Here is a 25,555-nt window from a genome sequence, read left to right as displayed (position 1 = left end):
TAGGCCTATGCTACTGGACATGCTAATTTCCCACCTAAAACCAATCAATTCTTTCTCTAAAGTTTACTGATAGAACACAGGAACACAAAAGGTTCTTTAAGGAGCCCTTACATTGTTTGAAAGAAACCGTAAAGGTTCACCAAAGAGATTCTTCCGATAACATTTTTGGGTTCTTCAGCGGAGTTTTAGATACCCCTATGATCCATCTCAAGGTTCATTGAGGAATCTTTTAATTGTTAATATGCTATTCGTTAACCCCATAATCCATGCAATAACCCCATAATCCTCCTTTGGCACGTTGTAGGCCTAATAGTGATTGGAAAGTTAACTACCACAGTAGTGCTACTATGACATACACTGTAACAAATAGCTGTTTATTTACGGAAATTCTGCAACAGCATTCTACTGCTTTTCGAAAAAACAGACAACTACTGTGAAAATATTACTTTGAGTCACATATTGAGCAAAAACAGTAAGTACTGCACAATAGCAGTATTCGCCGTTGTGGAAAAAACTAGAGATGCACCGGATCCTGATTTTTAGGATCCTGCCGGATACCAGATCCACTGAATAAGATGCTGCCGGATCCGGAACCGGATACCGGATCCTACAAAAGGTTTGAAACATATACAGGTAGTCTACTCGCACACGTGGGCCCTTTTTATTATGTTGGCGCAAACTATTGTTTAGACTCATTGGGTTATTGCCACACTGCCTTCAATAGCCGCTTCCAAAGGGATTTCACTCCATGCAGTGATAGGGGTTGTGAAAGACTGAAAAGCCTAGGCTAGACATGCACCAGACCCTGATTTTTAGGTAACATGCCGGATACCGGATCCACTGCTTAAGATCCTGCCGGACCCGGACCCTGTGAAAAACTCTATTATCCTGACGGATCCGGATCCGGAACCGGAACCGGAACCGGAACCGGATCCGGTGCATCTCTAGAAAATAACAAGTTATTTTAGGCAGCACCATTGAAACCCATTCATCCTCCACTTATCCGTGATCACCATCAAACTTCAATACCACCTGAAGAACTGAAGTCATTCTGACTGGTTAAAGATTATCTGATACTATCAAGCATGATGAAACAATTCCTAAGGAAACTGCAATACTTAAAAAGTGCTTGATGCAGCAAAGTGTGAGTACACTGTAAAAGATTGTCGTGATTTCACATTAGAATTCTACATCAAGAAGATGTATATACCAGTTTACTATTCACTGCTGTAATGTGCAATGCATTGTGGGATATCATATAGAGTACAATTCACAATTGTAAATGTACAGCAGCACATAATACTTTTTACATCATACTGTTGTAAAGATCTGTTTTGTCAGGACTGCTGTCCTAATGCAAATGTATGCAAAGCCACATGCAGAAATTATGGAGCTCAGGTCACATTCTGATTGGATGCTTTTTAAACATGCATACAGGCCTGATAGAGGTGGAGAGGATTTGAACTGATTTGAACTCTTCAATCGCACACACCTGGTCATGAGCAAGGAGGTAGACATAGGAGGGTTTACAGACATCATCGGAGCGTAGTACGGAATGATAGCAAGGGGAGTCCAATTTTCTTCTTCCATGGTCAAATTGGAAGCATGGTAAAGTGTGGAACAGGTCATAGGATACAATAGTGAATGTTTGTCACCTGTCCTTAATTATCCCCCACAATTAATGCTGACCGACAGCTGCAGTAAATTTGGCCACAAACTGAGCACTGACAACCGGATATTCTCTTTCGACCAAATTTGTGGAGTACAAATTTTGTCCATCATGGCATCGCACACACTGACCATGTGCACCATGCCATTAAGCATAAATGTATTAGTTCTATGGCATTAAAGCAACACCTTATACTACGAAGACAATAGGAGCCAATTTGGATTGGAGCCAATTTTGGTCCCCTAGGGGAAATTCTTTCTCTGCATTTATCCCATTTGGGCAAGTGAATCACATTGAAGTACACACACTAGTCCGTAGCAGTGGGCTGCCTGCTGAGTGGTGGCACTTCAGCTGCGGTCCGGTCGGGCATTGAACCGGGAACCCTTGGGTTGCCAACCCAGGGCTCTAACCACTGAGCCACGACTGCCCCCAACTATTACACTGTGGCCAATGCATTTTCCATTGAGTGATACTGCTTACCCAATCTACCTTCTTTGGTCATGAGCCAGCTGATTGTAAATGACGTCCAGGTGCGCTAATTTCAGCTCAGTGCAATTCAAAACGGGCTTCTCTCTGCTAAAAGGGCATGGGAGAAGCCAATGATGGTTTGTCCATTTATACAGACGATGGGCAGGTCAGAGCATAAACGATGCTCAGGTGTGGCAGCCCCCCTGTGGTCCAATTTGGCTTTTTGATGGCTTCGGCAACAGAATATATCTCAAAATCCCATGAGAAGGAATGGAATGGCCCAGGACCATTATTTTCAAAGACTGAATGTTGTGAAGTTTCCAGTGTTTGCGTTGGAAGAACGCAACAATTAGCTGGCAACTTGTTGCTAGCATTTTGGTGTAATTTTACAACAATTAGCTGGCAACTTTTTATTGCCAGCAATTTGCTTTAATTTTACTTCAATGAGCTGGCAACTTTTCACCAGCAATTTAATTCAATTTCACACCAATGAGCTGGCAACTTTTTTTGCCAGCAAATTTGTTGTAATTTTACAACAATTAGCTGGCAACATTTTATTGCCAGCAATTTGCTTTAATTTTACTTCAATGAGCTGGCAACTTTTCACCAGCAATTTAATTTAATTTCACACCAATGAGCTGGCAACTTTTTTGCCAGCAAATTTGTTGTAATTTTACAACAATTAGCTGGCAACTTTTTATTGCCAGCAATTTGCTTTAATTTTACTTCAATGAGCTGGCAACTTTTCACCAGCAATTTAATTTAATTTCACACCAATGAGCTGGCAACTTTTTTGCCAGCAAATTTGTTGTAATTTTACAACAATTAGCTGGTAACTTTTCACCAGCACTTCAACTCAACTTCACCTTACTGGTGCAATGTGCAATTAATGAAGATTGGCCAACAGGCTGGCCCACTTGAGCCATGAAACTTCCCACACATTGAAAGGACAGGTGTTTCAGTTATTTTGTCCAACCACTGTGTAGACAATTCCACATATATATGGAATGTTTACTTATAAACATGGATCAGAATGAAAACTTTTTGGAACTGAAAACCAATCCATTTAAGAATATCCTTATACTTTTTTAAACACTATCTTAGAAGGAGCCCAGTCTGTTTTTAAACTGTAGTTCTAGAGCAGGAGCATCAATGAATGGAACATTCTAGGAACTTGTTAGCTTTTTGATACAGATCTCTCTTGTTACTCTGTTGACACACTCTATACCTAACCAATCTGTCAATTAGTGCCTTGCCTCACTTTATTACTAATCACTTTCATGCCGTGATTCAATGATTGCCAGCACCTGCCCAATGCCTGATTACTCTGGTCACATGGTTCACTTGTCCCACTATATAAACCTGGACTGTCACACTGCTTTGGTTGCTTGTCTGAATGGCACAGCATAGCGCCTGACTCACTGGCGCTCACTGGTACTGGCAATCAATTGATTAGCCGACTAGATGAGTGGTTGGTTTGTTGACAGGGTGGCTGACAGCATAGTGCCAGTTGACCAGCTAGCTGCCTGGCAGGTTGACTGGCAGCCTGTCCGCCTGGTCAGTTGACTGGCTTGCTGCCTTGCTTGTTGACTGGCCAGCTGTCTGTCCGGTTGACTGGCTGCCTGGCTGGTTTAGCCAGGCAGCCAGTCAACCAGCCAGTGAATCAGACAGGCAGCTGGTCAGTCAACCAGCCAGTCTGTCAAGGCCAGTTGGCTACCTGGCCGGTTAACTGGTTGGCTGCCTGACAGGTTAACTGGTTGGGTTGTTTCATCTTTTGAGAGCCATCTTGTAGCATAGCATGTTTAATGCTGCTTTTTGCATAATATTAAATTTAGGCCACTTGATTGGATTGACAAATGCATATCCATACAGTCCTTATTGTGACTGTTTTTGAACCCCCCTTTGAGATGACTTGATAAATGAAAGTCCACTTGAGGAAACTATCACTGTCACTGTGACAGCACTATGCTGAGTGATTTATCATTTGTACCTCACCCATGCTAGGCTGAACTTGAAGACGTATATGCTTAGAGCAGAGTGGCATTATGGTACCATGCTATCTCAGTCATGGTGGAGGATGGGGACGATACTATGTTGAAGGCATCTCAGACATGGAGGCGGGCAGCGGGGGTGGAGGCGGGAGGAGGCGGGCGGATGAGGGGGCAGGACATGTGCCATGGTCAGAGTAGTTTTGAAAACGGAACAGTGTTGTAATTTTAAACGACTTGCTGGCAACTGTTTTTTTTCTGCAATTTGTTGTAAATTTAAAACAATTTGCTGGCAATTATTCCCCATCAATTAGCTGTAAATTTCAGCTTGAAATCTTTTACAGTGTAGCACATGCATTTTGATAGTGATGAAAGTGTGAATGGCTGAAACATTTTAAGAACTTGTAACACTCTTGCAACAAGCAGCCCCATCTAAACCAATCTGCTAATCAGTGCCTGGCCTCACCTGAGTAGGGCTGCTATGCCATTATTCAATTACGGGCGTCACCTGCCAAGGGCCTGATGACTCTGGTCACATGGTACTCTTGCACCTGTATATAAATCTGGACTATCAACACTTCAGTTGCTTGCCTGCCTGCTGGCTGGCCTGCATGGCACAGCATAGCACTCGTTTGCCTACAAGCTTGCCTACAAGCTTGCTTACATGCTTGCACACTTTCCTCTTTGTGAAAGCTTGCTGTATGTGGCATCATTTGTGGCATTGTGGCATATAATGTGCCTGCTGCAAATTAGGCATTGCTTTGAGAGCTAGCTTGTAGTGCTGCTTGTTTGCTGTGCTGCTTGGTGCAAAATATTTTTTTAAAGACTGACCAATGCTATATTCATCATTGGCTCATCAAGAGATACAGTAAAAAGCCCACCTTGCACACTATCATTGTAACATAGCACTGCGTACTCTGACATTTTGTTCATGCCCACACTTTCAAAGGACCACCGCAAACCATTTTCTCAATACAGCATTGCGAAATAGTATCATGCTCAAGGCACTCCAGTCATGGTGAACGATGGGAGGGTGGGGTGGTAACATGGCCAGGGTACCACAGTTATGGAGAATGATGGGTGGGGTGGGAAGTTGCCATGGCCATTTTCATAAATACAACTATGACCCAATATTTGCCTGTCATCACACAGTACAATTCAACTTTTTAACTGAAATGTACTGTTATTTTTCTGTAGAGTACTGTTATTTAACAGTTCAATTGCTGCTGAAAAAATGTTATATACTGTGATACATTAAACAGCAATGAGCTGTATTTGATTTTTGTTGTGAAATAACAGTAAAATTACAGGTAAATATAATTGCCAGTAACTGCCGTTATTTTGCAGGGAAATTTTCTTAGAGTGTAGCACAGGGCCTTTGCACTATGACTTGGTCATTCCCATTCTAGTAACAGCAATTTTAAAATAGTGTGTCTTAACAGGTTAAGGAGAATATCGAAAGGGACGAACTACATCAAGAGACTGTACTAGGCATTGTATCAGAATGGTTTCGATGAAAAAAGTTCAATACCTCTATAAAGCTAACTGATTACTTAATTTGACTTTGCCCCAACTCTTATCTCCCTTCAGGTTCAGCTATTTATATCTACCATTTTGTTGGGTGTTAAACGCAGTCAATAAGGGCTATAATGCATTCATAAAGCTGTATCATGAGGAAACAAGCATTCAGAAGTAGTTGTACATACAGGGGTTGGACAAACACCTGTCATTTAAGTGTGGGAAGTTTAATGGCTGAAGTGGACCAGCCTGTTGGCCAATCTTAACTGTGGTTGCAAGAGGAAGCTGTTTCAAAAGGATGTTTGGGTGACCCTGTATCGACCCTTTGGAGCTCTTGATGGAGTTGGAGCTGTGGTTTTATGTTTTTTTGGCTACATTCCGGGTTAGCACTAGCCTGGTGAACCAGCGCCACCAGCTGGACGGCAAAATGTTTTGTCTACGGGTGGGTCTGGCCTCGCATAATGATTAAATGAAGCCAGAATGCCATGAATCTGGCAAACCAATTACAACGCAAAGATTTGTTTTGAATCAAAGCGGGCAGGGTTTTGAGGGAAGGTTGTTCTCATCAACAATCTTCGGATGTATTATGCATCGAGGCCAGACTAAATTAGACATCCACATTTAGTCTGGTTTATCAGGCTAGGTTAGCACCCAAACATCCCTTTCAGAGTATTCAGACAGCTTCCTCTTGCATCCACAGTTAATCCTGTTGGATGTGGTTCATCCTTCTTGGTGGTATGCAGACATTACCTTGGATACCGTGGCTCTTGATCAATCACAAAGACTTGCTGTCTCTGTCAAAGATGCAACAGTTACACGCGCACCAAGAATTTCTCATTTTTTTGCTCTGATACGTCACCCATAATGTTGTGTGCATTGCACAATTTTGAGCAAAACTGTGCTCTTACCCTTCACACTTCACTTTACTGGTTCAATGTGCAATTAATGAAGATTGGCCAACAGGCTGGTCCCCTTGAGCCATGAAACTTCCCACACTAAAATGACAGGTGTCTCGGATATTTTGTCCAACCCCTGTACGCATTATCATGAGGCATTTTAAACCTGTAATGTTAAGTGACAGTGCATTCTGAGGCTCCAGAGGTTCATGGTCATAGCGAAGTGTCTTGTGAAACTTTATAGTTGTCAATTGGGCTTTATGAGGACTTACAGGTGCTCCACTACAACTCTACCATAAGTGAGATGAGTTCATAATAATGCATAAAAATCCACAAGGAACCATTGACCTACTAACACTAAGAAAAGTGGTCACATGCTTCTCACAAAAAACAAACATTGTAAAGTATTTCCAGTAAGTGTTTAATCTTCTTTTAATTACATGGAAGTCTTGAATAAAAAATGGAAAAACACAACAATGTAGTAATATATTATTAATATAGGCCTATGTTATTAATATAGCAATTATATTATATATACAAACAAATCTATAGCCTGGGACCATATATGGCTACTATCTGGTAAAGTGCATCATATTTCGCTTTAAGCTAGTGCACTGTTAGCCTGGGAGTACCCATGCTGCCTTGCGCATTCTTTTCAAATGATTTAGTATGGCGTTTGCCGCCAGACAAGTGCACTGTGTGAATGATTACATTTGTGTTAGACACTGTAATGGGAGAAGCAGTAGAACAGTAAAGTCTTTTTTAAAAATAGCTGTTATGGTAATTGCACTAGCCGTCATAATTGTGTGTGAGTTAGGATTCGTACCTTATGTACAGTATCAGGCTAGTCTACCTGCATGTTATTCAGCATGATGCTGCTAGATTAGTGATTCTCAAGCTGTGGGCTGGGGCCCATTGATGGGCCATGAAGGCAGAGATTCTAAGAGTAGCCTATAATTATGGCCGTTTCCCAATGTCTAGTATGCGCCCTTCGAAGTGTGTCAGCCTTCGTAATGAATCACGCCCAGTGATTGGACACACTTTTGTGAACTCTGCGAAGTATCCAATCACTTGGTGTGTACGATGGCTGACACACTACCAATGGTTAATGGTAAATGGACTGCATTTATATAGCGCTTTTTCACTCCTTCGAGCACTCAGAGCGGCCACTTTACATCTATGCCGCACATTCAAGCATTCACACTCACATTCACACTACCAAGGCTCATACACTTGACTTTGAGAAATAGTATGTGTGACTACTACGGCAAGACGTTTCCGCCCGTGAGACACAGTGCGATCAGGACTGTCCACACGGTGGCCATAAGGCTGGCGGCGGCGCTGTGGGGATAGCTCTTGTCGTGGACGTAGGAGATGATGGAGTGGACCCCGGCGTAGGCCTCCTCACAGGCGGGCTGGATCTCGCACTCGGGCAGCTTGAAGCCGAATGTTCCATCGTCCCTCAGCTCGAAGGTGAAGGAGAACGGGATGCCGATATACCGAGCCCAGTCTCGGGACGAGCCAGAGTTTGGATCTGGTGGAAGAGAGAGACAGACAGACAGGGAGAAAATGAGATGGGAAGAGAGAGAGACATATATAGTAGACAGACAGACAAACAGAGAATATAGGAGGCAATGAGAGACATAGAGAATGCACGAAAGAGACAGTGAATATGAGAGAGAGAGAGAGAGAGAGAGAGAGAGAATGAGCGGGGACGAGAGTTTGTATGACAGAGGAAATTGAATTGTTTCTTTAGAATAATAAAAACAATAGTTTGAAATTTGTGATACTCACATAGAACATCAGGAGAGGTACCCACTGTGTAGTTCATGTTATGAACTGCTTTTATAGCCTTGGCAGCTGCACGACCAACTGACATCTACAGTACCAAAGCAGACAGCAAAAAGATAACAAAATAAGTGAAGGAGGTTATAGCATTCTCACTTGTTTCCATTTTCCTCTATCAGTGGCATGCAGTCTAATAGGCTACATTATTTTTCCTCTGTGTTTTCTCTTGTATTTGAATTATTTCCATTTGTTTTCATCCGTTACTTTGTGTCCATTACTCCCTTCGTTTCATTTCTCTCTCTCTCTCTCTCTCTCTCTCTCACCAGTTCCTCGTAATTGTCTGCAGTGAGCTCTGGGTTTCCGTAAGGCACCAGAATGAGCTGTCCATAGGAGTGGATGGTGAGGAAGCAGAGGATGTCTTTGCTTTTGGCGCTCACAAAGTTCGTGACCGCCCGTGCTTCAATCTCTGACAACACTTCGGCGCCGTTGTACACTTCGGAACAACAATTCCTTGATACTCCAATCGCTGGAAGGTAAGACCCAAAAGGTCAGTGGTGCTAGCATACTTCTTATACTAGCAGTTGCTCCTTTACTTTTATGACTTGTACGCTGCACTAAATAACAAATAGAGGAAACAACTCCACCTACAGTACTACCTCTATTTTGTATCACTATGATATAACTATAGTATGTTTTGCCGCTAATAATGTCTATTTCTGGAAATTTAAAATGGCGGACCATGTAGAAGATCCACCTTTTCATGTAGCCTATGAAAAGTACACATTTTCCAGTCATACGAATACTTAGAATTTGATGGTGGTGGTAAATATTTGTGGAAAAGCTAACAATTCTGGGGTGCATTTCTGGAAAGCGTAGTTGCTAATTATGTTAGCTACTTTGTTGGTTGCAATGGAATTCCCCATTGGCAACTAGCGATGTTGCTAACTGCTAACAACTACGCTTTCCAGAAATGCACCCCTGAAAAGGCAGCATGAATTCAGGAAATAAACTATTATTTTTTTTTTAAAACAATTTAGAAAAAAAAGAAAAAGGGCTTACCACCCCATGTGGCATTAAAGTTGCGGTTCAGGTCCGTGCCCATGCAGGTAGAGCCTGCACAGTTGCCAGGCGATCTGGATTTCCTCCACAGCCGTGTCTGATTGGTCAGATTGGTAATGGTTGTTTGTGAGACAATAAAGATTACGGGTTGCACAAGCTGTCTCATTATGCACCTTTGCCTTTGCAAGTGGCGCCATAAAATATATTATTATGAATCGATGATGACCCTGAATGCATATCATCAACTATTTTTAAAAGTATTACTGGTTGATATACCACCATTATTAGTATTTAATAAGATTAAGATAAGATTAAGCTGAAGTTCATTAGTAGGACTCTCGATGCGGATAAACAAATTGCGCTTACAGACTCGCCCTGCCATGTGTACTCGTAACCATCCATATTCAACACAGGAGTGACGTAGAAGTCCAAGTTTTTGAGCATTAGATTTATTTTCTCATCCGTCTTGTAGTTATCCAGAATCTATTTCAAAGCACAGAAAGAGTGTTGATGCACATTCCTTGCGCAAACTGACTTATAATAAGCATTTTATATTATTATTTAAGTGTATCATAGTATTTTATTATTCATATTTCTCTTAATACCTGTTTGACAAAGTACTGACAGAACGCAGGTGCGATCCATTCTCTAGAATGGATACCACAGTCCATCCAGATAGCCTTCTTATTCTCAGTGGAAGCCAGCCCAATCTACAAAATAAAATGTCATTGCACGTATGTCGGATTCACAGGTTATTTACACATCATTTTCACAATGAACTTTTGATGCAGGTTCTGAAGGCCTATGTGTTTTTGTGTGTTTTGTAAATGTGTAAACGGACAAATTCATGCAATAAGTACAAGTTTGAGGGTGTATTTTGGGGGAAGATTAGAATAATAATGTAATTAGGCTTATTAAATAAAATGTTAATGGAATAAGAAAATACAATATTTCTCAGAATGGCTTACATTAGTCTATTTCTTCAAGCTATGGAAGACTAGCCTAGCAAACATGGCTGGTAATGACAGACAAAATATAGGCCTGCCCCCGATATTGCAATGACCCTGTCTGTCTGTCTGTCTGTCTGTCTGTCTGTCTGTCTGTCTGTCTGTCTGTCTGTCTGTCTGTCTGTCTGTCTGTCTGTCTGCCCACAGAGTTTTGAGACACAAAACAAGAAACACACATCAAGTGCATCTACAGTAGGTTGATTCTCTGATTGTTCCAGATGTCCTCTGAGGCCAGCCTAAGACTGATGACCAATAATTTACGTACCTTCAGCAGTTTAATGGACCGTTTCTCATACGTCTCCCCATAGGGAATGATGGAGACCACTCCAGGATTGTCTCTTTCCATCTGCTCCATCCATTGCAAGATCTGTAGGGACAAATACTCGATGTGAGTAATTTGTTGCGAGTTACACATCAAAAGAATACGTTTGGAATTTTACTCTTAAATACCTATTTCACCAATACCTTGCCTGATTATCATCGACTTTCAAATGTCTTGGAGACTTGGTCTGACATAGAGTATAACAATTAACGTTTCTTAAACGGCATGGTTGATCCACGTCCCTTGTTTTGCTACTGGTCGAGGCCAGAAAAGGCTGTGCCAAAGTTTAAACCAAACATGTTCTTAGTCCCAATAGAACGTCTCTACTTAAACCATGTCACTGCCTTGAACATGACTCTAGGGCTGCTGGAGCTGCTCAAAGTTGATTGCTTACTGACAAAGTGGGTGGAGTTCCCGTATTCTTCAGAGCTCAGAAAGTACTTGCATTGCTCTTGACCTGACTAGTAGCAACGCTGAAGGTGTTGCGTTTCTAGGAGGGTGCTGTCTGGCTATTGACGTGGTTATTTTGGTGGTCAGCACCTCTTCTTCTCCCAGGGGACATTCAAGTTTAGAGTTGAATTGCAATAAGGCAGCACTAAAGGTGGCGTTGTTGTTGATGAAAACCTTATTCATCTGACTTGGTTCAGAGGTTACAGGTCAACACTATTGTGCTAAGTCTTAACTGAAAGCGAAGTCTTGAGCAACAGGCCTACAACCAGAACCAGAGTCAGAGTAACTCGCTGTAAGCAGCCAGACAGCAACATAAAGAAACTGATCAGCCCTGAGCGTTGTTCGTGCGTCTCAAAGGAGGTCCCAGATGCAGATGCAAAGCTTAATTTCGGATTGGTGCATGCAACTTCCCTCCGGGGCACAACCAATCACAAGCCTACTCTCTACCCAGGCTCCCTCCCCTCAACCAATTAGGTTCTTGGTCCTTCCTCACTGGGGAAGAGCCAAGTCCTAATTAATATTATTCTCCTCGTGAATATTGATTGGCCATTGTCTTGTCAATCATGGGCCTCTTGGTTCTGGTATGTATGACCCAAGCTCAGGTGGAACACAAACATCTCACAAAAGCCAAGCATCTTACGCGTATTCCTTTTGATGTTTCCCAATGAATTTGCTACCATAGTTTTCATAAAGGTGTATCACTTCCCTCCATGGACTCCATTTATGTACAGCGCAGCCATAGGAGAGCAGAGAGAATCATTAAAGACCCACTCCATACAGCTAACTCTCTGCTCAAACACAAGAATTGCACATACAAACTGAGACACAGTAGAGCGGACAGCATTCCTACCAGAAAAGCAAGGTTTTTCAACAGTTTCTTCTCAGCAACAGTGAGGCTGATGGCAAAAAAGAACATTTGATCCACCTTTTTTATTATTCTTTTGATCTCTTTGATTTCTATCAGTTTTTAATGTATTTTGTCTTCCTATTTTTCTATTTAATTCTATTTATTGACTCAGAGGGCCTGCACAAGAGTTCCTATGTGCTTGGACTACTAGTTTATGCACAAATGGCAAATAAAGTACTTTGAACTTTGAACTTTGAACTTTAAGAAGCATCTTACACTCCCCTCTCCTTATTCCTTTGATATGTCCCAATTAACATAGTTTCACCATGGTGTATCACTTAGGGGGAGTGAGTGTATGTGTATGTGTAAGTGTTTGTTCTCACGCACCCTAGGCCGGCAAATGCTTGTGCCACTACTGCAGCAGGTCACCCTGACCTTTACCCAAGGGTGAGGGGCCTGAGGCCTATTCATACACTTTGTGCGAGAGCGTGTCTCTTTGTCCTAGGTTCGGTGAAGGCTATTAATGTCCCTGTGCACTTGTGGAAGCGTCTGTGTACAGTCTGTGTATGTTTGTCTGTAACACTTTATAATAATGTCTGCTTATAAAGACAGTAATTAACTAATGGTGAACAAAACATTAACAAATGGTTTTATTATTAACTACATTGTATTTATCCTTTATAACATATCTATAAATAATATATTTAAGATTTTACAAACTTTTTAACATTTTTATTTGTATTCATTTATAAAAAACTTATAAATGTTTGAATATAAAATATTAACATAACATTTCCAAGTCATTTACAAACATTTGTTCTTTTTTTCATAATTTGTTCATTATTTACTAAGTGTTATGAATCCTTTATAAGCTTACATTATTATAAAGTGTTACCTGTGTGTCTTTGTATGTGAGAGTGTGTACAGTAGTCGTTATCAGTAAGGTGATAACGCATGACTTTCTTCTTTCAGGTGATGACCCTATTGCTTTTAAACAGCTTTTAAACTGCCTCGAGGACATAAAGGCATGGATGGCCCTAAACTTTCTTAGTTTCAATGAAGGTAAAACGGAGGTCTTAGTATTTCGGCCCAGCACCAGCGCTCTCCCCCTCAAATACCTAGGTCCACTCAAACCCAATGTGAAAGACACAGCCAAAAACCTTGGTGTGATAGTTAGATTCATTTTTTAACATGAACAAGCAAATTAATTTGGTTGTGAAATCTAGTTTTTATCATTTAAGGGTTTTATCCAAGACTAAACCTCTTTTTATCTTTTAAAAGCTATGCTTATATTTCCTCCCGCCTGGACTATTGCAATGCTCTATATGCTGGCATAAGTTCTTCATCCATCTCACGCCTGCAATTAGTCCAGAATGCTGCTACCCGCCTTCTCACGAAAACACGAAGGCGGGAACACATAACACCTGTGCTTGCAGCTCTTCACTGGCTCCCCATACGTTTTAGATTACATTTTAAGATTGTTTTTAAATCCCTTCATGGCTTGGCACCCTCTTCCCTGTCTGATCTTTTAAAAATGCACACCCCCCCCCCCCATGGGCCTCAGGTCAGTTGACCAAGGCCTTCTAGTTGTGCCCCCCTCCAGACTGAAAAGTAGAGGAGACAGAACCTTCGCAGTCATAGGCCCAAAACTCTGGAACGAGCTCCCACCCCACATATGTTTGGCCCCATCCCTATCGGTTTTTAAAAAACATCTTAAGACACATTTTTATGCCTTAGCTTTCAACTCTTTATAACTTCCTAGTTTTTCTTATCTATTGATTTTTACTTATTGTTTGCCCTTCTTTTAATTTGTTACGTGAGCCCTCTGTAGTCTTAGCATATTTATTTGCACCTTAATTAGCCTCTTTTTATTTTTTTCAGACACTTATATTGTGTATATGCATTTTCTATTGGTTGTTATATTGTTTTTAAGTGCTTCATTTTTTTACATTCAAAGATTACTCTGTTTCTATGTTTATTTTATGTTTATTTGTTTCTATGTTTATTTGCTGTCTTTGTGTGTCTTAAGGAGTCCTCAAGTCCTTTTATCTGCCTGTCCAGCACTTCGGTCAGCTATCTTGTTGTATTTTTAAGTGCTCTATAAATAAACTTTGACTTGACTTTTGACTTGAGGTACAAACAAACGTTCCCTGCAATGTTTCAGCCTTTTTGTGTCTGGGTTACCACTTAACACCAATATCCACTCTGTGACTTTCAGATCTTTGTGGACAAAAGTATGATGTGTTTTATGAATGATATTCTCAGCATGGGTAAAAGAGGCAAATCTAACCATTGCTTTATACACATCATGAAATACCCCTTTGAACTGATACACCTTTAAGGTGCACTGTGTACGATGCAACTATGCTGCTCATTGAAACGTACTTCTGTACTGCGACATGTGATCTTTTCATAGATATTTACAAAATAATTCACTAATATTTGCTAGTATGATCAAAGTACAGTACATTTTGCCGCTAAAAATGTCTGGAAATTTAAAATGGCGGACAATCGAGAAGATCCCCCTTTTCACGTATGAAATGAAAAGTGCAATTTTCCCAGTCATAATGAATGCTTGGAATTAAATGGTGGTGGTAAATATTCATGAAAAAAAGTTGCGTTTGTGAATGGGCAGCATGAATTCTGGAAATAAACACAGATTAACAGAAAAACACATATTACACTGTACATCTTTAACTTTGAAAAGTCTTGCCAATGAAATTGATTATTTATTACTGCAATTGATAGACAGTAGTAGATGTGTGTTTTGCTGAAAGAAGAACATCTCACCTCTGTTAAAGTATGGTAAACATAGTAGTTATAATTCCTCTGCACAGTACCCTCTCCAACTCTATGACAAACAAAACAATGAGGAACAGAAAATTAGATAAATAGATGAGTGAGAGAAAACACAATAACTTTTCATTATCCAAGTAAGTCCAAATAAAAATCACATTATTGTGACGAAAACAATGTATTCGAACGTTTCAATTCATTTTCCAAGCAAATTCCCAAATTTTCCTTAAAAAAACCCCTAGCAAACCAATAACTTATACAACCAATACAATTAAATTGCTTAAATGTTATATTACTACTAAGCAGGTTTAAATTTTATTTAGAAAATTTAATTAAAAAATAGAAAACTTATCAGATATATTTATCCCCTTAAGACACGGCTTTATAAATTAGCTGTTACCATAATGGCAATGACCAAGTCGTAATGTATCACTAAAGTCCCTGTGCGCTGACATAGTAGTGTAGTACTATAGTAGTTAACTTTCAATGTCTATTACAGCGTGCCACAGGAGGTACAGGGCGTGCATTAAGGGGCTACAGCTCCACAACATATAACGGTAAATAATAAATGGTGGTCTTACCGTGCCAAACACCCTAATCCACTAAGAAGCAAAACAACAAACACCCTCGATAATTCCATGTTGTAACTTGGGCTTTCTCTACCTCCAAACTCAATATTCTCTCTTACCTAAACCAAATATATAGGGATCTCTTATCTGATAATAGTGCTGTGACACTGTGTGAACCGCAGGTAAAAGGGTGTGAACGTCTGTTGAACATACAGAGAAAGAGAACGAGAGAGAGAGAGAGAGAGAGAGAGAGAGAGAGAGAGAGAGAGAGAGAGAGAGAGAGAGAGAGAGAGAGAGTGTGTGTGTGTGTGTGTGTGTGTGTGTGTGTGTGTGTGTGTGTGTGTGTGTGTGTGTGTGTGTGTGTGTGTGTGTGTGTGTGTGTGTGTGTGTCTGTCTGTGTCTGTGTGTGTGTGTGTGTGTGTGTGTGTGTGCGTGCGATCGCGTGCCGTTGTGTGTGGGTGTGTGTGGGTGTCGGTGTGTGTGGGTGTGTGCACGTGAGCGCCTGTGTATGTGCGTACAGTCGAAGTCAGAAGTAATCACACACTGAATACAAAGAGACCCTTCTTGTTTTAAGTGATATAGAATTGCCGGGATAACCAAATATATCTTATATGGTTGACATCAAAAAAATGAAGAGCAGGAAACTGGGGCACTCCGTTTCCTTATTTTTTAATAGTGCAAAGGCAAATAGATGGCCTGACGCGTTTCGACCACAAGGTCTTTGTCAGGGTGCAGTCACTCAATCACAAGGCACAATATATTACAGCTGTCCGTTAGTCATTGGTGGTGGGTGTAGCCCATCCCCTTAACCAAAATTAGCAGACAGGTATGAAACTTGATCACACAAGGCATGAACAACATTCAAGTTACACAAAACACCAGTCTTGACTGCTGCTTGAAAATACTGTTCAGTTAAGTATCAGAGTAATATTAGAGTAATATTATATACACAAATCATGAAACTTTTTTGTGGGTCCATTATGTAGAAGCTGATATTCACACACTGACATAAGACACAATCACAATAAAAGACACAGGTCTGCCAAGGAGTTGTTAGTTTGTTGTTTTCTTTTTGTCACAAGAATGGTAAAAAGTCCACTTCGTCATTGAGTCCTGGCGGTTTGGTAGCCTGTAAAGTAACAATCCAAAATGTTTCTCTTTGTAGAAGTTTTTTCTCTCTGTCACCTCCTCTTATGTTATGAGGTACAGCCTCAAGAACCACTGCTCTAAGGGAGCTGTAATATATTGTGCCTTGTGATTGAGTGACTGCACCCTGACAAAGACCTTGTGGTCGAAACGCGTCGGGCAGTCTATTTGCCTTTGAACTATTGAAAAATAAGAAAACGGAGTGCCACAGTTTCCTGCTCTTCATTTTTTTGATGTCAACTTTATCCACTCACTGTTAGAGCACCTGTGTCAAAAGATCTGGATCCAGGCTTCCGTTTTTTTTTTCCTTTTTTCTGGATATTTTATATGGTGACAGACAGGTGTCACCAGGTGAGTCAGTCTGCATGAAGGTGGGCAACATTGGGAAGCTGGATTTTAACATGGACACTGGCTACTTTGTGCCTAGTATAAAAACATGTGGTTTCCACTGCATGTGTGCAGGACGGTATTCCTTAAAGGTACACTGTGTAAGATTTTTAGTTGTTTATTTCCTGAACCCATTCTCTAATGTTACATTTTTCATGAATACTTACCACCACCATCAAATTCTAAGTATTCGTTATGACTGGGAAAATTGCACTTTTCATGTATGAAAATGGGGATCTTCTCCATGGTCCACCATTTTGAGCATCAACATTTTTAGATGCAAAAATGACTGTACTTGGACCATACTAGAAAATATTAGTTTATTACTTAGTAAACTTTCATGTTAAGATACAATTTGGCAATAGGGCAGCCCAGTTTCAATGAGCAGTTTCAGTACCTTTTTTGACCATTTCTTGCACAGTGTACCTTTAAGTTCAATCAAGCATCTTAAATGTTCTATTCAACCATGTCGTTGACACAGGATTAGCCTATGCAATTTGGGTGGTGCAGAACCGGATTTCTGAAGAGCCTGAAACGGATACAAAATATCTTATTACATGATCAACAAGTTGGATTGAAGGGTTGCCTTGCTCAAGGGCACTTCTGCCGTGATCCGGTCGAGCCTTGAATCGAGAGCCCTTGATTTGCCAACCCAGTGCTCTAACCACTGAGCCATGGCTGCCCCCAGTCTTGGAGCCAGGGTGCACATAAGATAAGAAACATCAGCAGGTGCTAAATCAAAAAAGTGCTGGAGGAGAAAAGGGGTTAAGGATTTGAACACTGCTTGAGAAAAAAAAAAACATTTTGATCGTAGATCTTCTTCAGGCAAAGTGCATTAAAGATCTGTGATCAAAACATTGCTTTCTTCCATAATGTTGCTATCCTCAAAAAAAAAACGTTGCGTGTTATGCGCATGGCTGGACTGGAGAAATAGGGCCTGGGCACTTTTGGCTTAAAGGGGCCTCTTATAATCAGCGGTGCAGAACTGCCACCCTTGATGGCCCCTATTTTCAGAAATGTAAAAAAAAAAAAAGGGTGCGGAGCCCACCGCGAAAAGCCCGCTATGCCAGGCGGCCAGTCCAGCCCTGGTTACACGGTGAGCCACAGCTGATTTGAAACTCGTTCTTTTCCATGACTGCTGTTTCTCCATAACATCTTCGACATCTAATTTGGTACCTATTGGCCATGTCTCATTTCTCATTTCAATACGGACAGCAATGCATTCTGGGTTAGCCGGGTTAGCTTCGCAATGCATAGAAAGCTTATATGACGTATGCGGGTGTCATGCTAAAAAGCGACTCCCCGCCAGAAAACGACTGACTTCATGGAACAACCCCCTGTAACTCCGGACAACAGAGGGTCAGCTGAGTCAATTTCACTGTACACACACTGGGCACCCTCCACTGTCACCCCATACATTTTGGTGTGTATTGCCCTTTGCAATCCTGACTTAACTCGTAACTAAGCGGTTGCAAGAATATGACTGCCCCCTTTAAATCAGGATTCAAAAGGGCAATACTCTGGGGTGACAGTGGAGGGTGCCAGCTGTACAGTGAAATTGAGTGCGTCTTAATATGCGACCTTGCCTCCTCCACTTGCCTCCTCCACTTGCTCCTCGTCATGATGACATCACTGACAACAGCATTATATTTCAATATCTTGCAAAAGCTCAAATGTAGAGTCTTTTTCTCTTTTGCAATTGGGATGGTGAATGAAAAACAGTCCCTCAAAAATTGTTGTGGCTAGACTGACAGCTGGGAAACTTTATCGTTTTCTCCACGGAGGAGGAGCCAGGAGGCGGGACGAGGAGACAAGCGCAAGTGGAGGAGGCAAGGTCGCATATTAAGACGCACTCAGTGATGCAGCTGACCCTCTGTTGTCCAGAGTTACAGGGGGTTATTCCATGAAGTCAGTCGGTTTCTGGCAGGGAGTCGCTTTTGAGGACGACACGGGATCATTTACTGGCCTAGAACTACTTTATTTATGATAACTTTTTACCCCCGTGGAAAAGCATGACCATGGTCTGCGATGCTATTGTCAGACAAAAAGTTAGCCTGGGACCAAACTTATTTGCCGAGCCCTTGTTACATCCACCTCCCACCAGGGGTCACCTTCACATGTCCACCTATGTTGCTGCACTGGGCCGTAACCACACATTTTCAAATACCAGGTCTACCGAGCAGGATAACTCAAAAAGTTATGAACGGATTTTGATGAAACTTTGTGAAGTTTTTGGAAATTACAAAAGGAACAAGTAATTCAATTTTGGTGGTGATTTGGATGGTCCTGATCGAGGAATTTTTTAACCACCATTGCGGGATAGTGTGAATTTTGACATTCCATTTTCTAACTTGAAAAACAAGGCAGAAAGACTTGGGGAAAAGTAGTGTAACATAGTGAAATGTTCTATCAAACAGCTTCCTTGACAGAGGTCTGTTCTCTGAGTGCATTTCTAGTATTGAAAATGTTGTTGCCGTTTATGAAAATGAAATAAAGTTGATATTTTTGTAGCTAATGCCCAGTGTGTGGACCACTTCATCACACAGTATTGAAAATGTGACACTGCAGTCATAAGGTTCTCACTGATCTTTGGCCTCATGTTGAGGACAATCAACTAATCAGCAATAGATTAATGAGGATTTAATGCTTAAGTGTTCCTCTGAATTCCTCTGATATCTCCTCTCTCCTTATCTCAAGATCTGCATCCAACCTTTACTCACCACTTTATGCTTTAACAATCACCATTAAAGGGTACCTATGCTCCCATTAAGGGTGAGATTATTATATTGAGTTGAAGGTAAAAGCTCACACACCCAATTGCCTGACCTGGGAGCAGGACCAATAAATAGCCAGATAAAGAGAGGACAAAGACAGATGCAACCAGGATTTTTAGCTCCCACTTATTTTTTATTTTTAAGAAAGGGTTTCTACCCGAAACGTCACGGTAAAATAAAAAATAAGTGAGAGCTAAAAATCCTGGTTGCAGCAGACTTTTGTCTCTCTTTTTATCAGAGTATTATTATATCCCTTCATACAAACATGTCTTCTGTTGAGATGCTGTGGTACTGGAGTGAGATTTTTAGCGGTAAGATTTTACGTATGTGCATTACTCTAAAACAGGGGTGCTCAACTAGAAACTGAAAAGGTCCACTCACCAAATTTCGTATGTTTCCAGGGTCCAAAAAAGTCGCTACGGACCGATGCAGAAAATAGCCTCACTCGCTGGCCGCACTGGCCTCTTGCTCACTCACTGAGTTGTCATAGTGATGATACTTTTATTTGTCATAAGACTGGCAAAATACACCTATAGATCGCATTGCAGCGAAATCTCATGTATAATTTATACATATTAAATACAGATGGATTTTGTCTTGGTCCAGATGACATTGCGTTTGGGTCCGCATCCGGACCTGGGTCCGCCAGTTGAGCACCCCTGCTCTAAAAGCTGCCAATCCCAGGTTAAAATGATTTAAAGGTGCACTGTGTAGGATGGGGGGCAGAGTATTGCAACTATGCTGCTCATTGAAACTGTGCTGCTGCCAGTGTTGGGAGTAACTCATTACAAAAGTAATTAATTACTGTAATGCATCACTTTTAGCTGTAACAAAGTACAAGGCATTCAAGGGCAAAAGTCTGTAATATTTACTTAGTTACAATGTTAAGTAACGTTACAATACATTATTCTGTAACCTGGATTTTAGTGGTGTTCACTGTGGGGGGTCAGGAAGAAGTTATTCCTGAACCTCGTAGTTTATGCGTGCTGCCAAAACACCTCCTGGACAGGATGTGGAAAAGTCATGACTCATGAGCTTGATTTACACTGTAAATGGCCATATCCATTCTGAATGGGCAGCATAAGTTCTGGAAATAAACCACTAAAAATATTAGACAGTACACCTTTTACCAATGTGTGGTATCCTTCTGCCTTTTATGAAGCCAGTCTTGTGATTTCACTATCTATAAATCTTCCAACCTACCGTATGATGATCATGAGCTCAGAAGGTTCAGGTTGTTAAGGAAATGGTGGGATCAAAGCTGATAAGAATAGATAACTGTAATATTTCCGTCATCAATGGCTAATTATACGTAGTGCACGCTTCTTGCAAACATCAGCAATCAGACAGTGTGACGTCTGTACATTTCATGAAATCTGACATGCTGGTCCAGAACATTTCTTTGAAAGGGATCCAAATATATTTTGGCATGGCGTTGTAATTATACAGTAGTTTAAATGTGAAGACCCCAGTGTTCACTTGAGTTATAAAACTATTATTTTATTTTTTTTAAACTAGATATCTTTATATATTATCTTTGTAAATGTGACCGGGCCTTAATGTAGGGGTGACCTTTATAGAACATTGTAGCTGATTGATTCATCTGTTTCATGACCAAGGAAGTTGCAGCATAATTTGGGTCCTATGAACAATCAACTCCAACGGAGCCCCCCAGCCATATATTGTCATAAATCGGACTAGGTGTGGGCACCCTATACATGGGGTGGCTGTTGACCAGGCTTGTACGAAATTCCGAATGGAAAGAATTTCAATTCAAAGTAATGCCATAATACGAACACTAGGTGGTGGTGTTGTATGTACTTTCAATGGGTGGTGTAGATTAAATTCAAAGAAATTCAAGGTAATGGCACCACCCAGTGTTCGTTCATTCGTTCGGTCATTCACACTTTACCCCGCTGAAGGACATCCCTGGTCACGACCTGCTCAAGACTTCACCTAAAATCACTGGATAGTGGCATTATTTTGCTTGCTGGCTGACAGTACATCTTCCTTCAAAACAAAACAGCATTGACTGCTGTGAATGACAGAAATGTCAGAATATTTGAATGATATTTGAACATTTTAATGTTTTCCATTATGATTTCATTTAACGTCTTTACTGATCGATCGATCACACATTAACTTCTAGATGATTTTCCATGGAGATTCACTTTGTTCACAGTTCACTGAAAGGTCATTGTTAATGTTTACTTCAGTGACCTTTTCATATCCATAGTTGTGGCATGGCCCGTTGAACATAGCCTGAGTGAAAGCCGATTGTTGACTCCGTCACACAGTCTGGAACAAGCTCAGAGGAATCTGTTTCCATGGAGGGTGGGAGATGGTCTGACCTTACTCCGCAATTTAAATTAATTGGAGTTTTGAATTCAAATTCAAATTCAAATTGTGCTTTATTAGCATGACTGTTACGATACAGTGTTGCCAAAGCATACAAATAGCAAGACAAAAGTGTGAATAGTGTTAACTTAGCCAATCAGTAACGGACTTCGCAGGTGACTTCTGTGTCACCACTCTTAACTGTTTGCTGATTGGCAGAACCGTGAGCAAACCGAGCTAGGGGGGTTGGGCCAGACTATGTAAGGAGCCGAAGTCTTTGAATGTAAGTACGTAAGATGACATCACCAGGCTACGTTGAACATGCTGCAACATAAAAAAGGAGAAGTGTGTTTCTGTGTCTCAAATGGTACTCTTGTGCACTTCCGGCACTATGTTTCAGTGCGTAGGGTGCTCATACTGAAAATTAAGTGCGCTGCCCAAACTTTCCCTCGACACTACACACTAAATAACACTGTGTGCACGATGCACTAAACGTCAGTGCCCCATATGACACATGTGGCATTTGAGTGCCTTACTGTGTGTGTGTGTGTGTGTGTGTGTGTGTGTGTGTGTGTGTGTGTGCGTGTGCGTGTGCGTGTGTGTGTGTGTGAAAGAAACTAAATTCTGCTTTCATCTAAGGCTAGGGTAGTTAGTGAAAGTTGAAAATTGATAGATAATACTGTAGAGGTACAGATGGTGTAACTTCAATCTGCTCATTACCGTGCCGCACCGCGGCAGCGTACCGTGATCATTACACCCTGTGGCCATTCGGAATGCGGGGGGCAGTATAGCACCGCTTTTGCAGAGCAGCGTCTGCCTGTGTCTGTGGTCTATTTGTGCTTCCGTCCTTGCCCGTCCCCCAGTTTTAGTAGTAGTAGAAATACAGTCAGCAAATTGCATGTTTTATTTAGCATTGGGTATTTGATAGGGCATTTGATAATAACACAAGTGTGAGCCCTAAACAAGACCACAATGTGAATTTAAACTCGACTTTTTTTCTGTCTTGCATTCACCGTCTCCCAATCCGTCCCTAACTTATTTCGGCACTATTCAAGCCAGGAACGGGTATCCTCAGGATACAGAGTTTGCATACCTACTACAATTTGAACCGGTAAAGACAATTAAAACCGAGTCAATCAGACAGGAACACCATTGTAATTAAGTGTGTCCCGTAATGCCAGCATGAGAGAGATCGAATTTTAAATTTGGCGACGACATTGTGTTGCACGTAACATTGGGCATTTGATAATAACAGAAGTGTGCGCCCTAAACAAGACCACCATGTGAATTTAAACTCGACTTTTTAAACTCGTCTTTCATTCACCGTCTTTCATTCACCGTCTCCCAATCCGTCCCTAACTTATTTCGGCATTATTCAAGTCAGGAACGGGTAGGCTATCCTCAGGAGTTTGCATACCTACAATTTGAACCGGTAAAGACAATTAAAACCGACTCAATCAGACAGGAACACCATTGTAATTAAGTGTGTCCCGTAACGCCAGCATGAGAGAGATCGAATATTAAATTTGGCGACGACATTGCACGTAACATTGGGCATTTGATAATAACACACGCGTGAGCCCTAAACAAGACCGCCAGTCGACTGTGATTTGATTTTATTATTCTGCATTCATGCCAGGAACGGATTGTGAACACTTATGACTGCTTCTTTGGAGGCTGGATAACCTGTCACACCACGACGTGTCACAAAAGGCTGTGCACTGCCTTTTCTTTTTTAAAAACACAGCAGTCGTATTGTCACGGGGGTGACAAACTTGGACTAACTGTTATTCTCACTGATTGCAAATGTTTGCAGGTGCCAATGGGAAGAGGGAGAAAGGTGATTGGGTGTACGGGGTGGGTGTGGGCTTTTTGAATGCAGGTGGCAAGATGGCGAGGAGGATCCGGAGGAGGACGAGACGCACAGCTACCGCACGAGAGAAGGGTCGGAGAGACTACCGCGGCCGGGGGGCAGCCTTGGGAGGGGGGTGAGCTGCACGCCGGTATCCGGATGGGGCCAGGAGAAGATGGGGCACGCGTTCGGCCCTTTGGACGACACAAGCAACAGACGACTACGAATGGCGCGGACGGCATATTGCCTGAACGAGGTTTGCGGCCAGAGTCACGAAGAGGTTGCGTTGGAAAGCTGGTGGTGGAGGACGCTCACCACCGAAGTTAAGTGCCACGCCTGGTCACCATAGCCTTCACCTTGAAGCCTCCTCCCCGCTGTGTGCGCTGCCCCTGGCCCGCTCTGTCTGTCACTCACTCACTCTCTCACTCCCGGACCCAGCGAATGCACGATCGGAAAAGACTTTTTGCGCAGCGAGGATGGCCACCCCTACACCATCGTTTTATGTGTGCTGTGTTGGTTGCTGTGCTGCTCACGTGTGCTCCTTTAAATAAGTAGCTTAGTTACTCGTGCTGTGTAGGCCTATTTTATTCACAATTGGTGATGGGAGTTAGCATCCCCCTGTGCGTTATTCATACGAATTCAGAGACTGGAAGCCTGTTTACCCTTCTCCTATCTCCACCAGCTGATCCGCCTCCGCGTGCCCAGACGAGCCAGGTGGCCCCGCCCAACCTGTCGGAGGCTACGATGCGCACGGACCGAGTGAGAGGTTTGAGGTGCTGATCAGAGACATTGGACCATTAAGGACCCCGCGGACAGAGAACTGGTTACACATCCACACACACACGCGCACACACACACACACATGCATACAGAACTATGTCTCCAAATAGAAAATAAATACTTGATTTAAATGACTTTGTTGTCTTGGTGTTTCCTGATGTGTACAATGCTCCTCGGGGTAGTTGGTATTAAGTGGGGGTGCCGCTGTCAAACGCGCACCCCCCACCTGTGACAGTATGATAAGTGTTTCCCAACCACTGTGCCGTGGCACACTAGTGCCGTGGGAAATTCTTTTTTTTTTTTTTGCTTAGGCCTAATTTTTTTGGCAAACGTATTCATTAATAGGCCTAATTAGGCCTACTTCTATTGTTAAGGCGGCTACAGAGTATAATTTGTTTTCATTATTTCATAATTTTTTGTGGTGGGGATATAGGCTATAAGCCTAGGCTATATAGGCTATTTGAATGATTCAACCAACCGCCCGAATTTAATTAAAATATTTGGCTATAGGCTACTTTCGATTGTGTTAATTCGATTCGATTGTGTGTGCTCTTCTTAAAGGAACAGACCACCGCAATTTCATACTTGAATATGTTCTTCCCAGAGGTGAGACGAGATGATACGTCTATGTCCGAGCGCTGTGCGACCTCCCAGTCAGCCAGACGCGCTGCCACTCCTGCTAGCATTTGTGGCTAGGCCCAGTATTGCTACCAGTATGTTTCGGGGCTGTAGTTAGATGCGACCAAAGTCTTCCACGTTTTTCCTGTTAACGTAGGTTTATATGACCAGTAACATGAAACAAAGCTTGGTTGCGCAAATTCAAACGAGGCTTTCTCTATGCTGTGGAAAGTGTGTACTATAAACGCAGGCGTAGTAATACCTTCTGCGCGCTTCGACAGTGC

The 25,555-nt window shown here is 41.8% G+C and overlaps 1 protein-coding gene across 1 annotated transcript; it reads right to left on the bottom strand.

Annotated features, from left to right (window-relative positions):
• Positions 1–7,046: 7,046 nt before the first annotated feature.
• Positions 7,047–25,339, bottom strand: LOC134459562 (carboxypeptidase O-like). Its single transcript, XM_063211921.1, has 9 exons — positions 25,239–25,339; positions 14,803–14,863; positions 10,659–10,760; positions 9,992–10,096; positions 9,753–9,869; positions 9,387–9,483; positions 8,651–8,853; positions 8,334–8,418; positions 7,047–8,073 (listed from the first exon to the last, which is right to left on the bottom strand). Exons 1-9 carry the CDS (start codon positions 25,337–25,339, stop codon positions 7,802–7,804), a joined length of 1,143 nt encoding a protein of 380 aa, XP_063067991.1. The 3' UTR covers positions 7,047–7,801.
• Between the last annotated feature and the right edge of the window lie 216 nt (positions 25,340–25,555).

The sequence above is a fragment of the Engraulis encrasicolus genome, chromosome 12 (assembly GCF_034702125.1).
Source record: "Engraulis encrasicolus isolate BLACKSEA-1 chromosome 12, IST_EnEncr_1.0, whole genome shotgun sequence".
NCBI classification, from domain to species: domain Eukaryota; kingdom Metazoa; phylum Chordata; class Actinopteri; order Clupeiformes; family Engraulidae; genus Engraulis; species Engraulis encrasicolus.
This window is presented reverse-complemented; position numbering and strand designations above follow the sequence as displayed.

What these genes read in the sequence shown, in the direction of transcription:
- LOC134459562 (XM_063211921.1), bottom strand. Translation starts at nt 25,339, where the DNA reads ATGCTAGCAGGAGTGGCAGCGCGTCTGGCTGACTGGGAGGTCGCACAG. An exon ending in TTTACCATACTTTAACAGAG is followed by an intron (nt 10,761 to 14,802) that starts GTGAGATGTTCT and finishes TTGTCCCTACAG; the next exon opens with ATCTTGCAATGGATGGAGCA. An exon ending in GTCAGTACTTTGTCAAACAG is followed by an intron (nt 9,870 to 9,991) that starts GTATTAAGAGAA and finishes GCTTTGAAATAG; the next exon opens with ATTCTGGATAACTACAAGAC.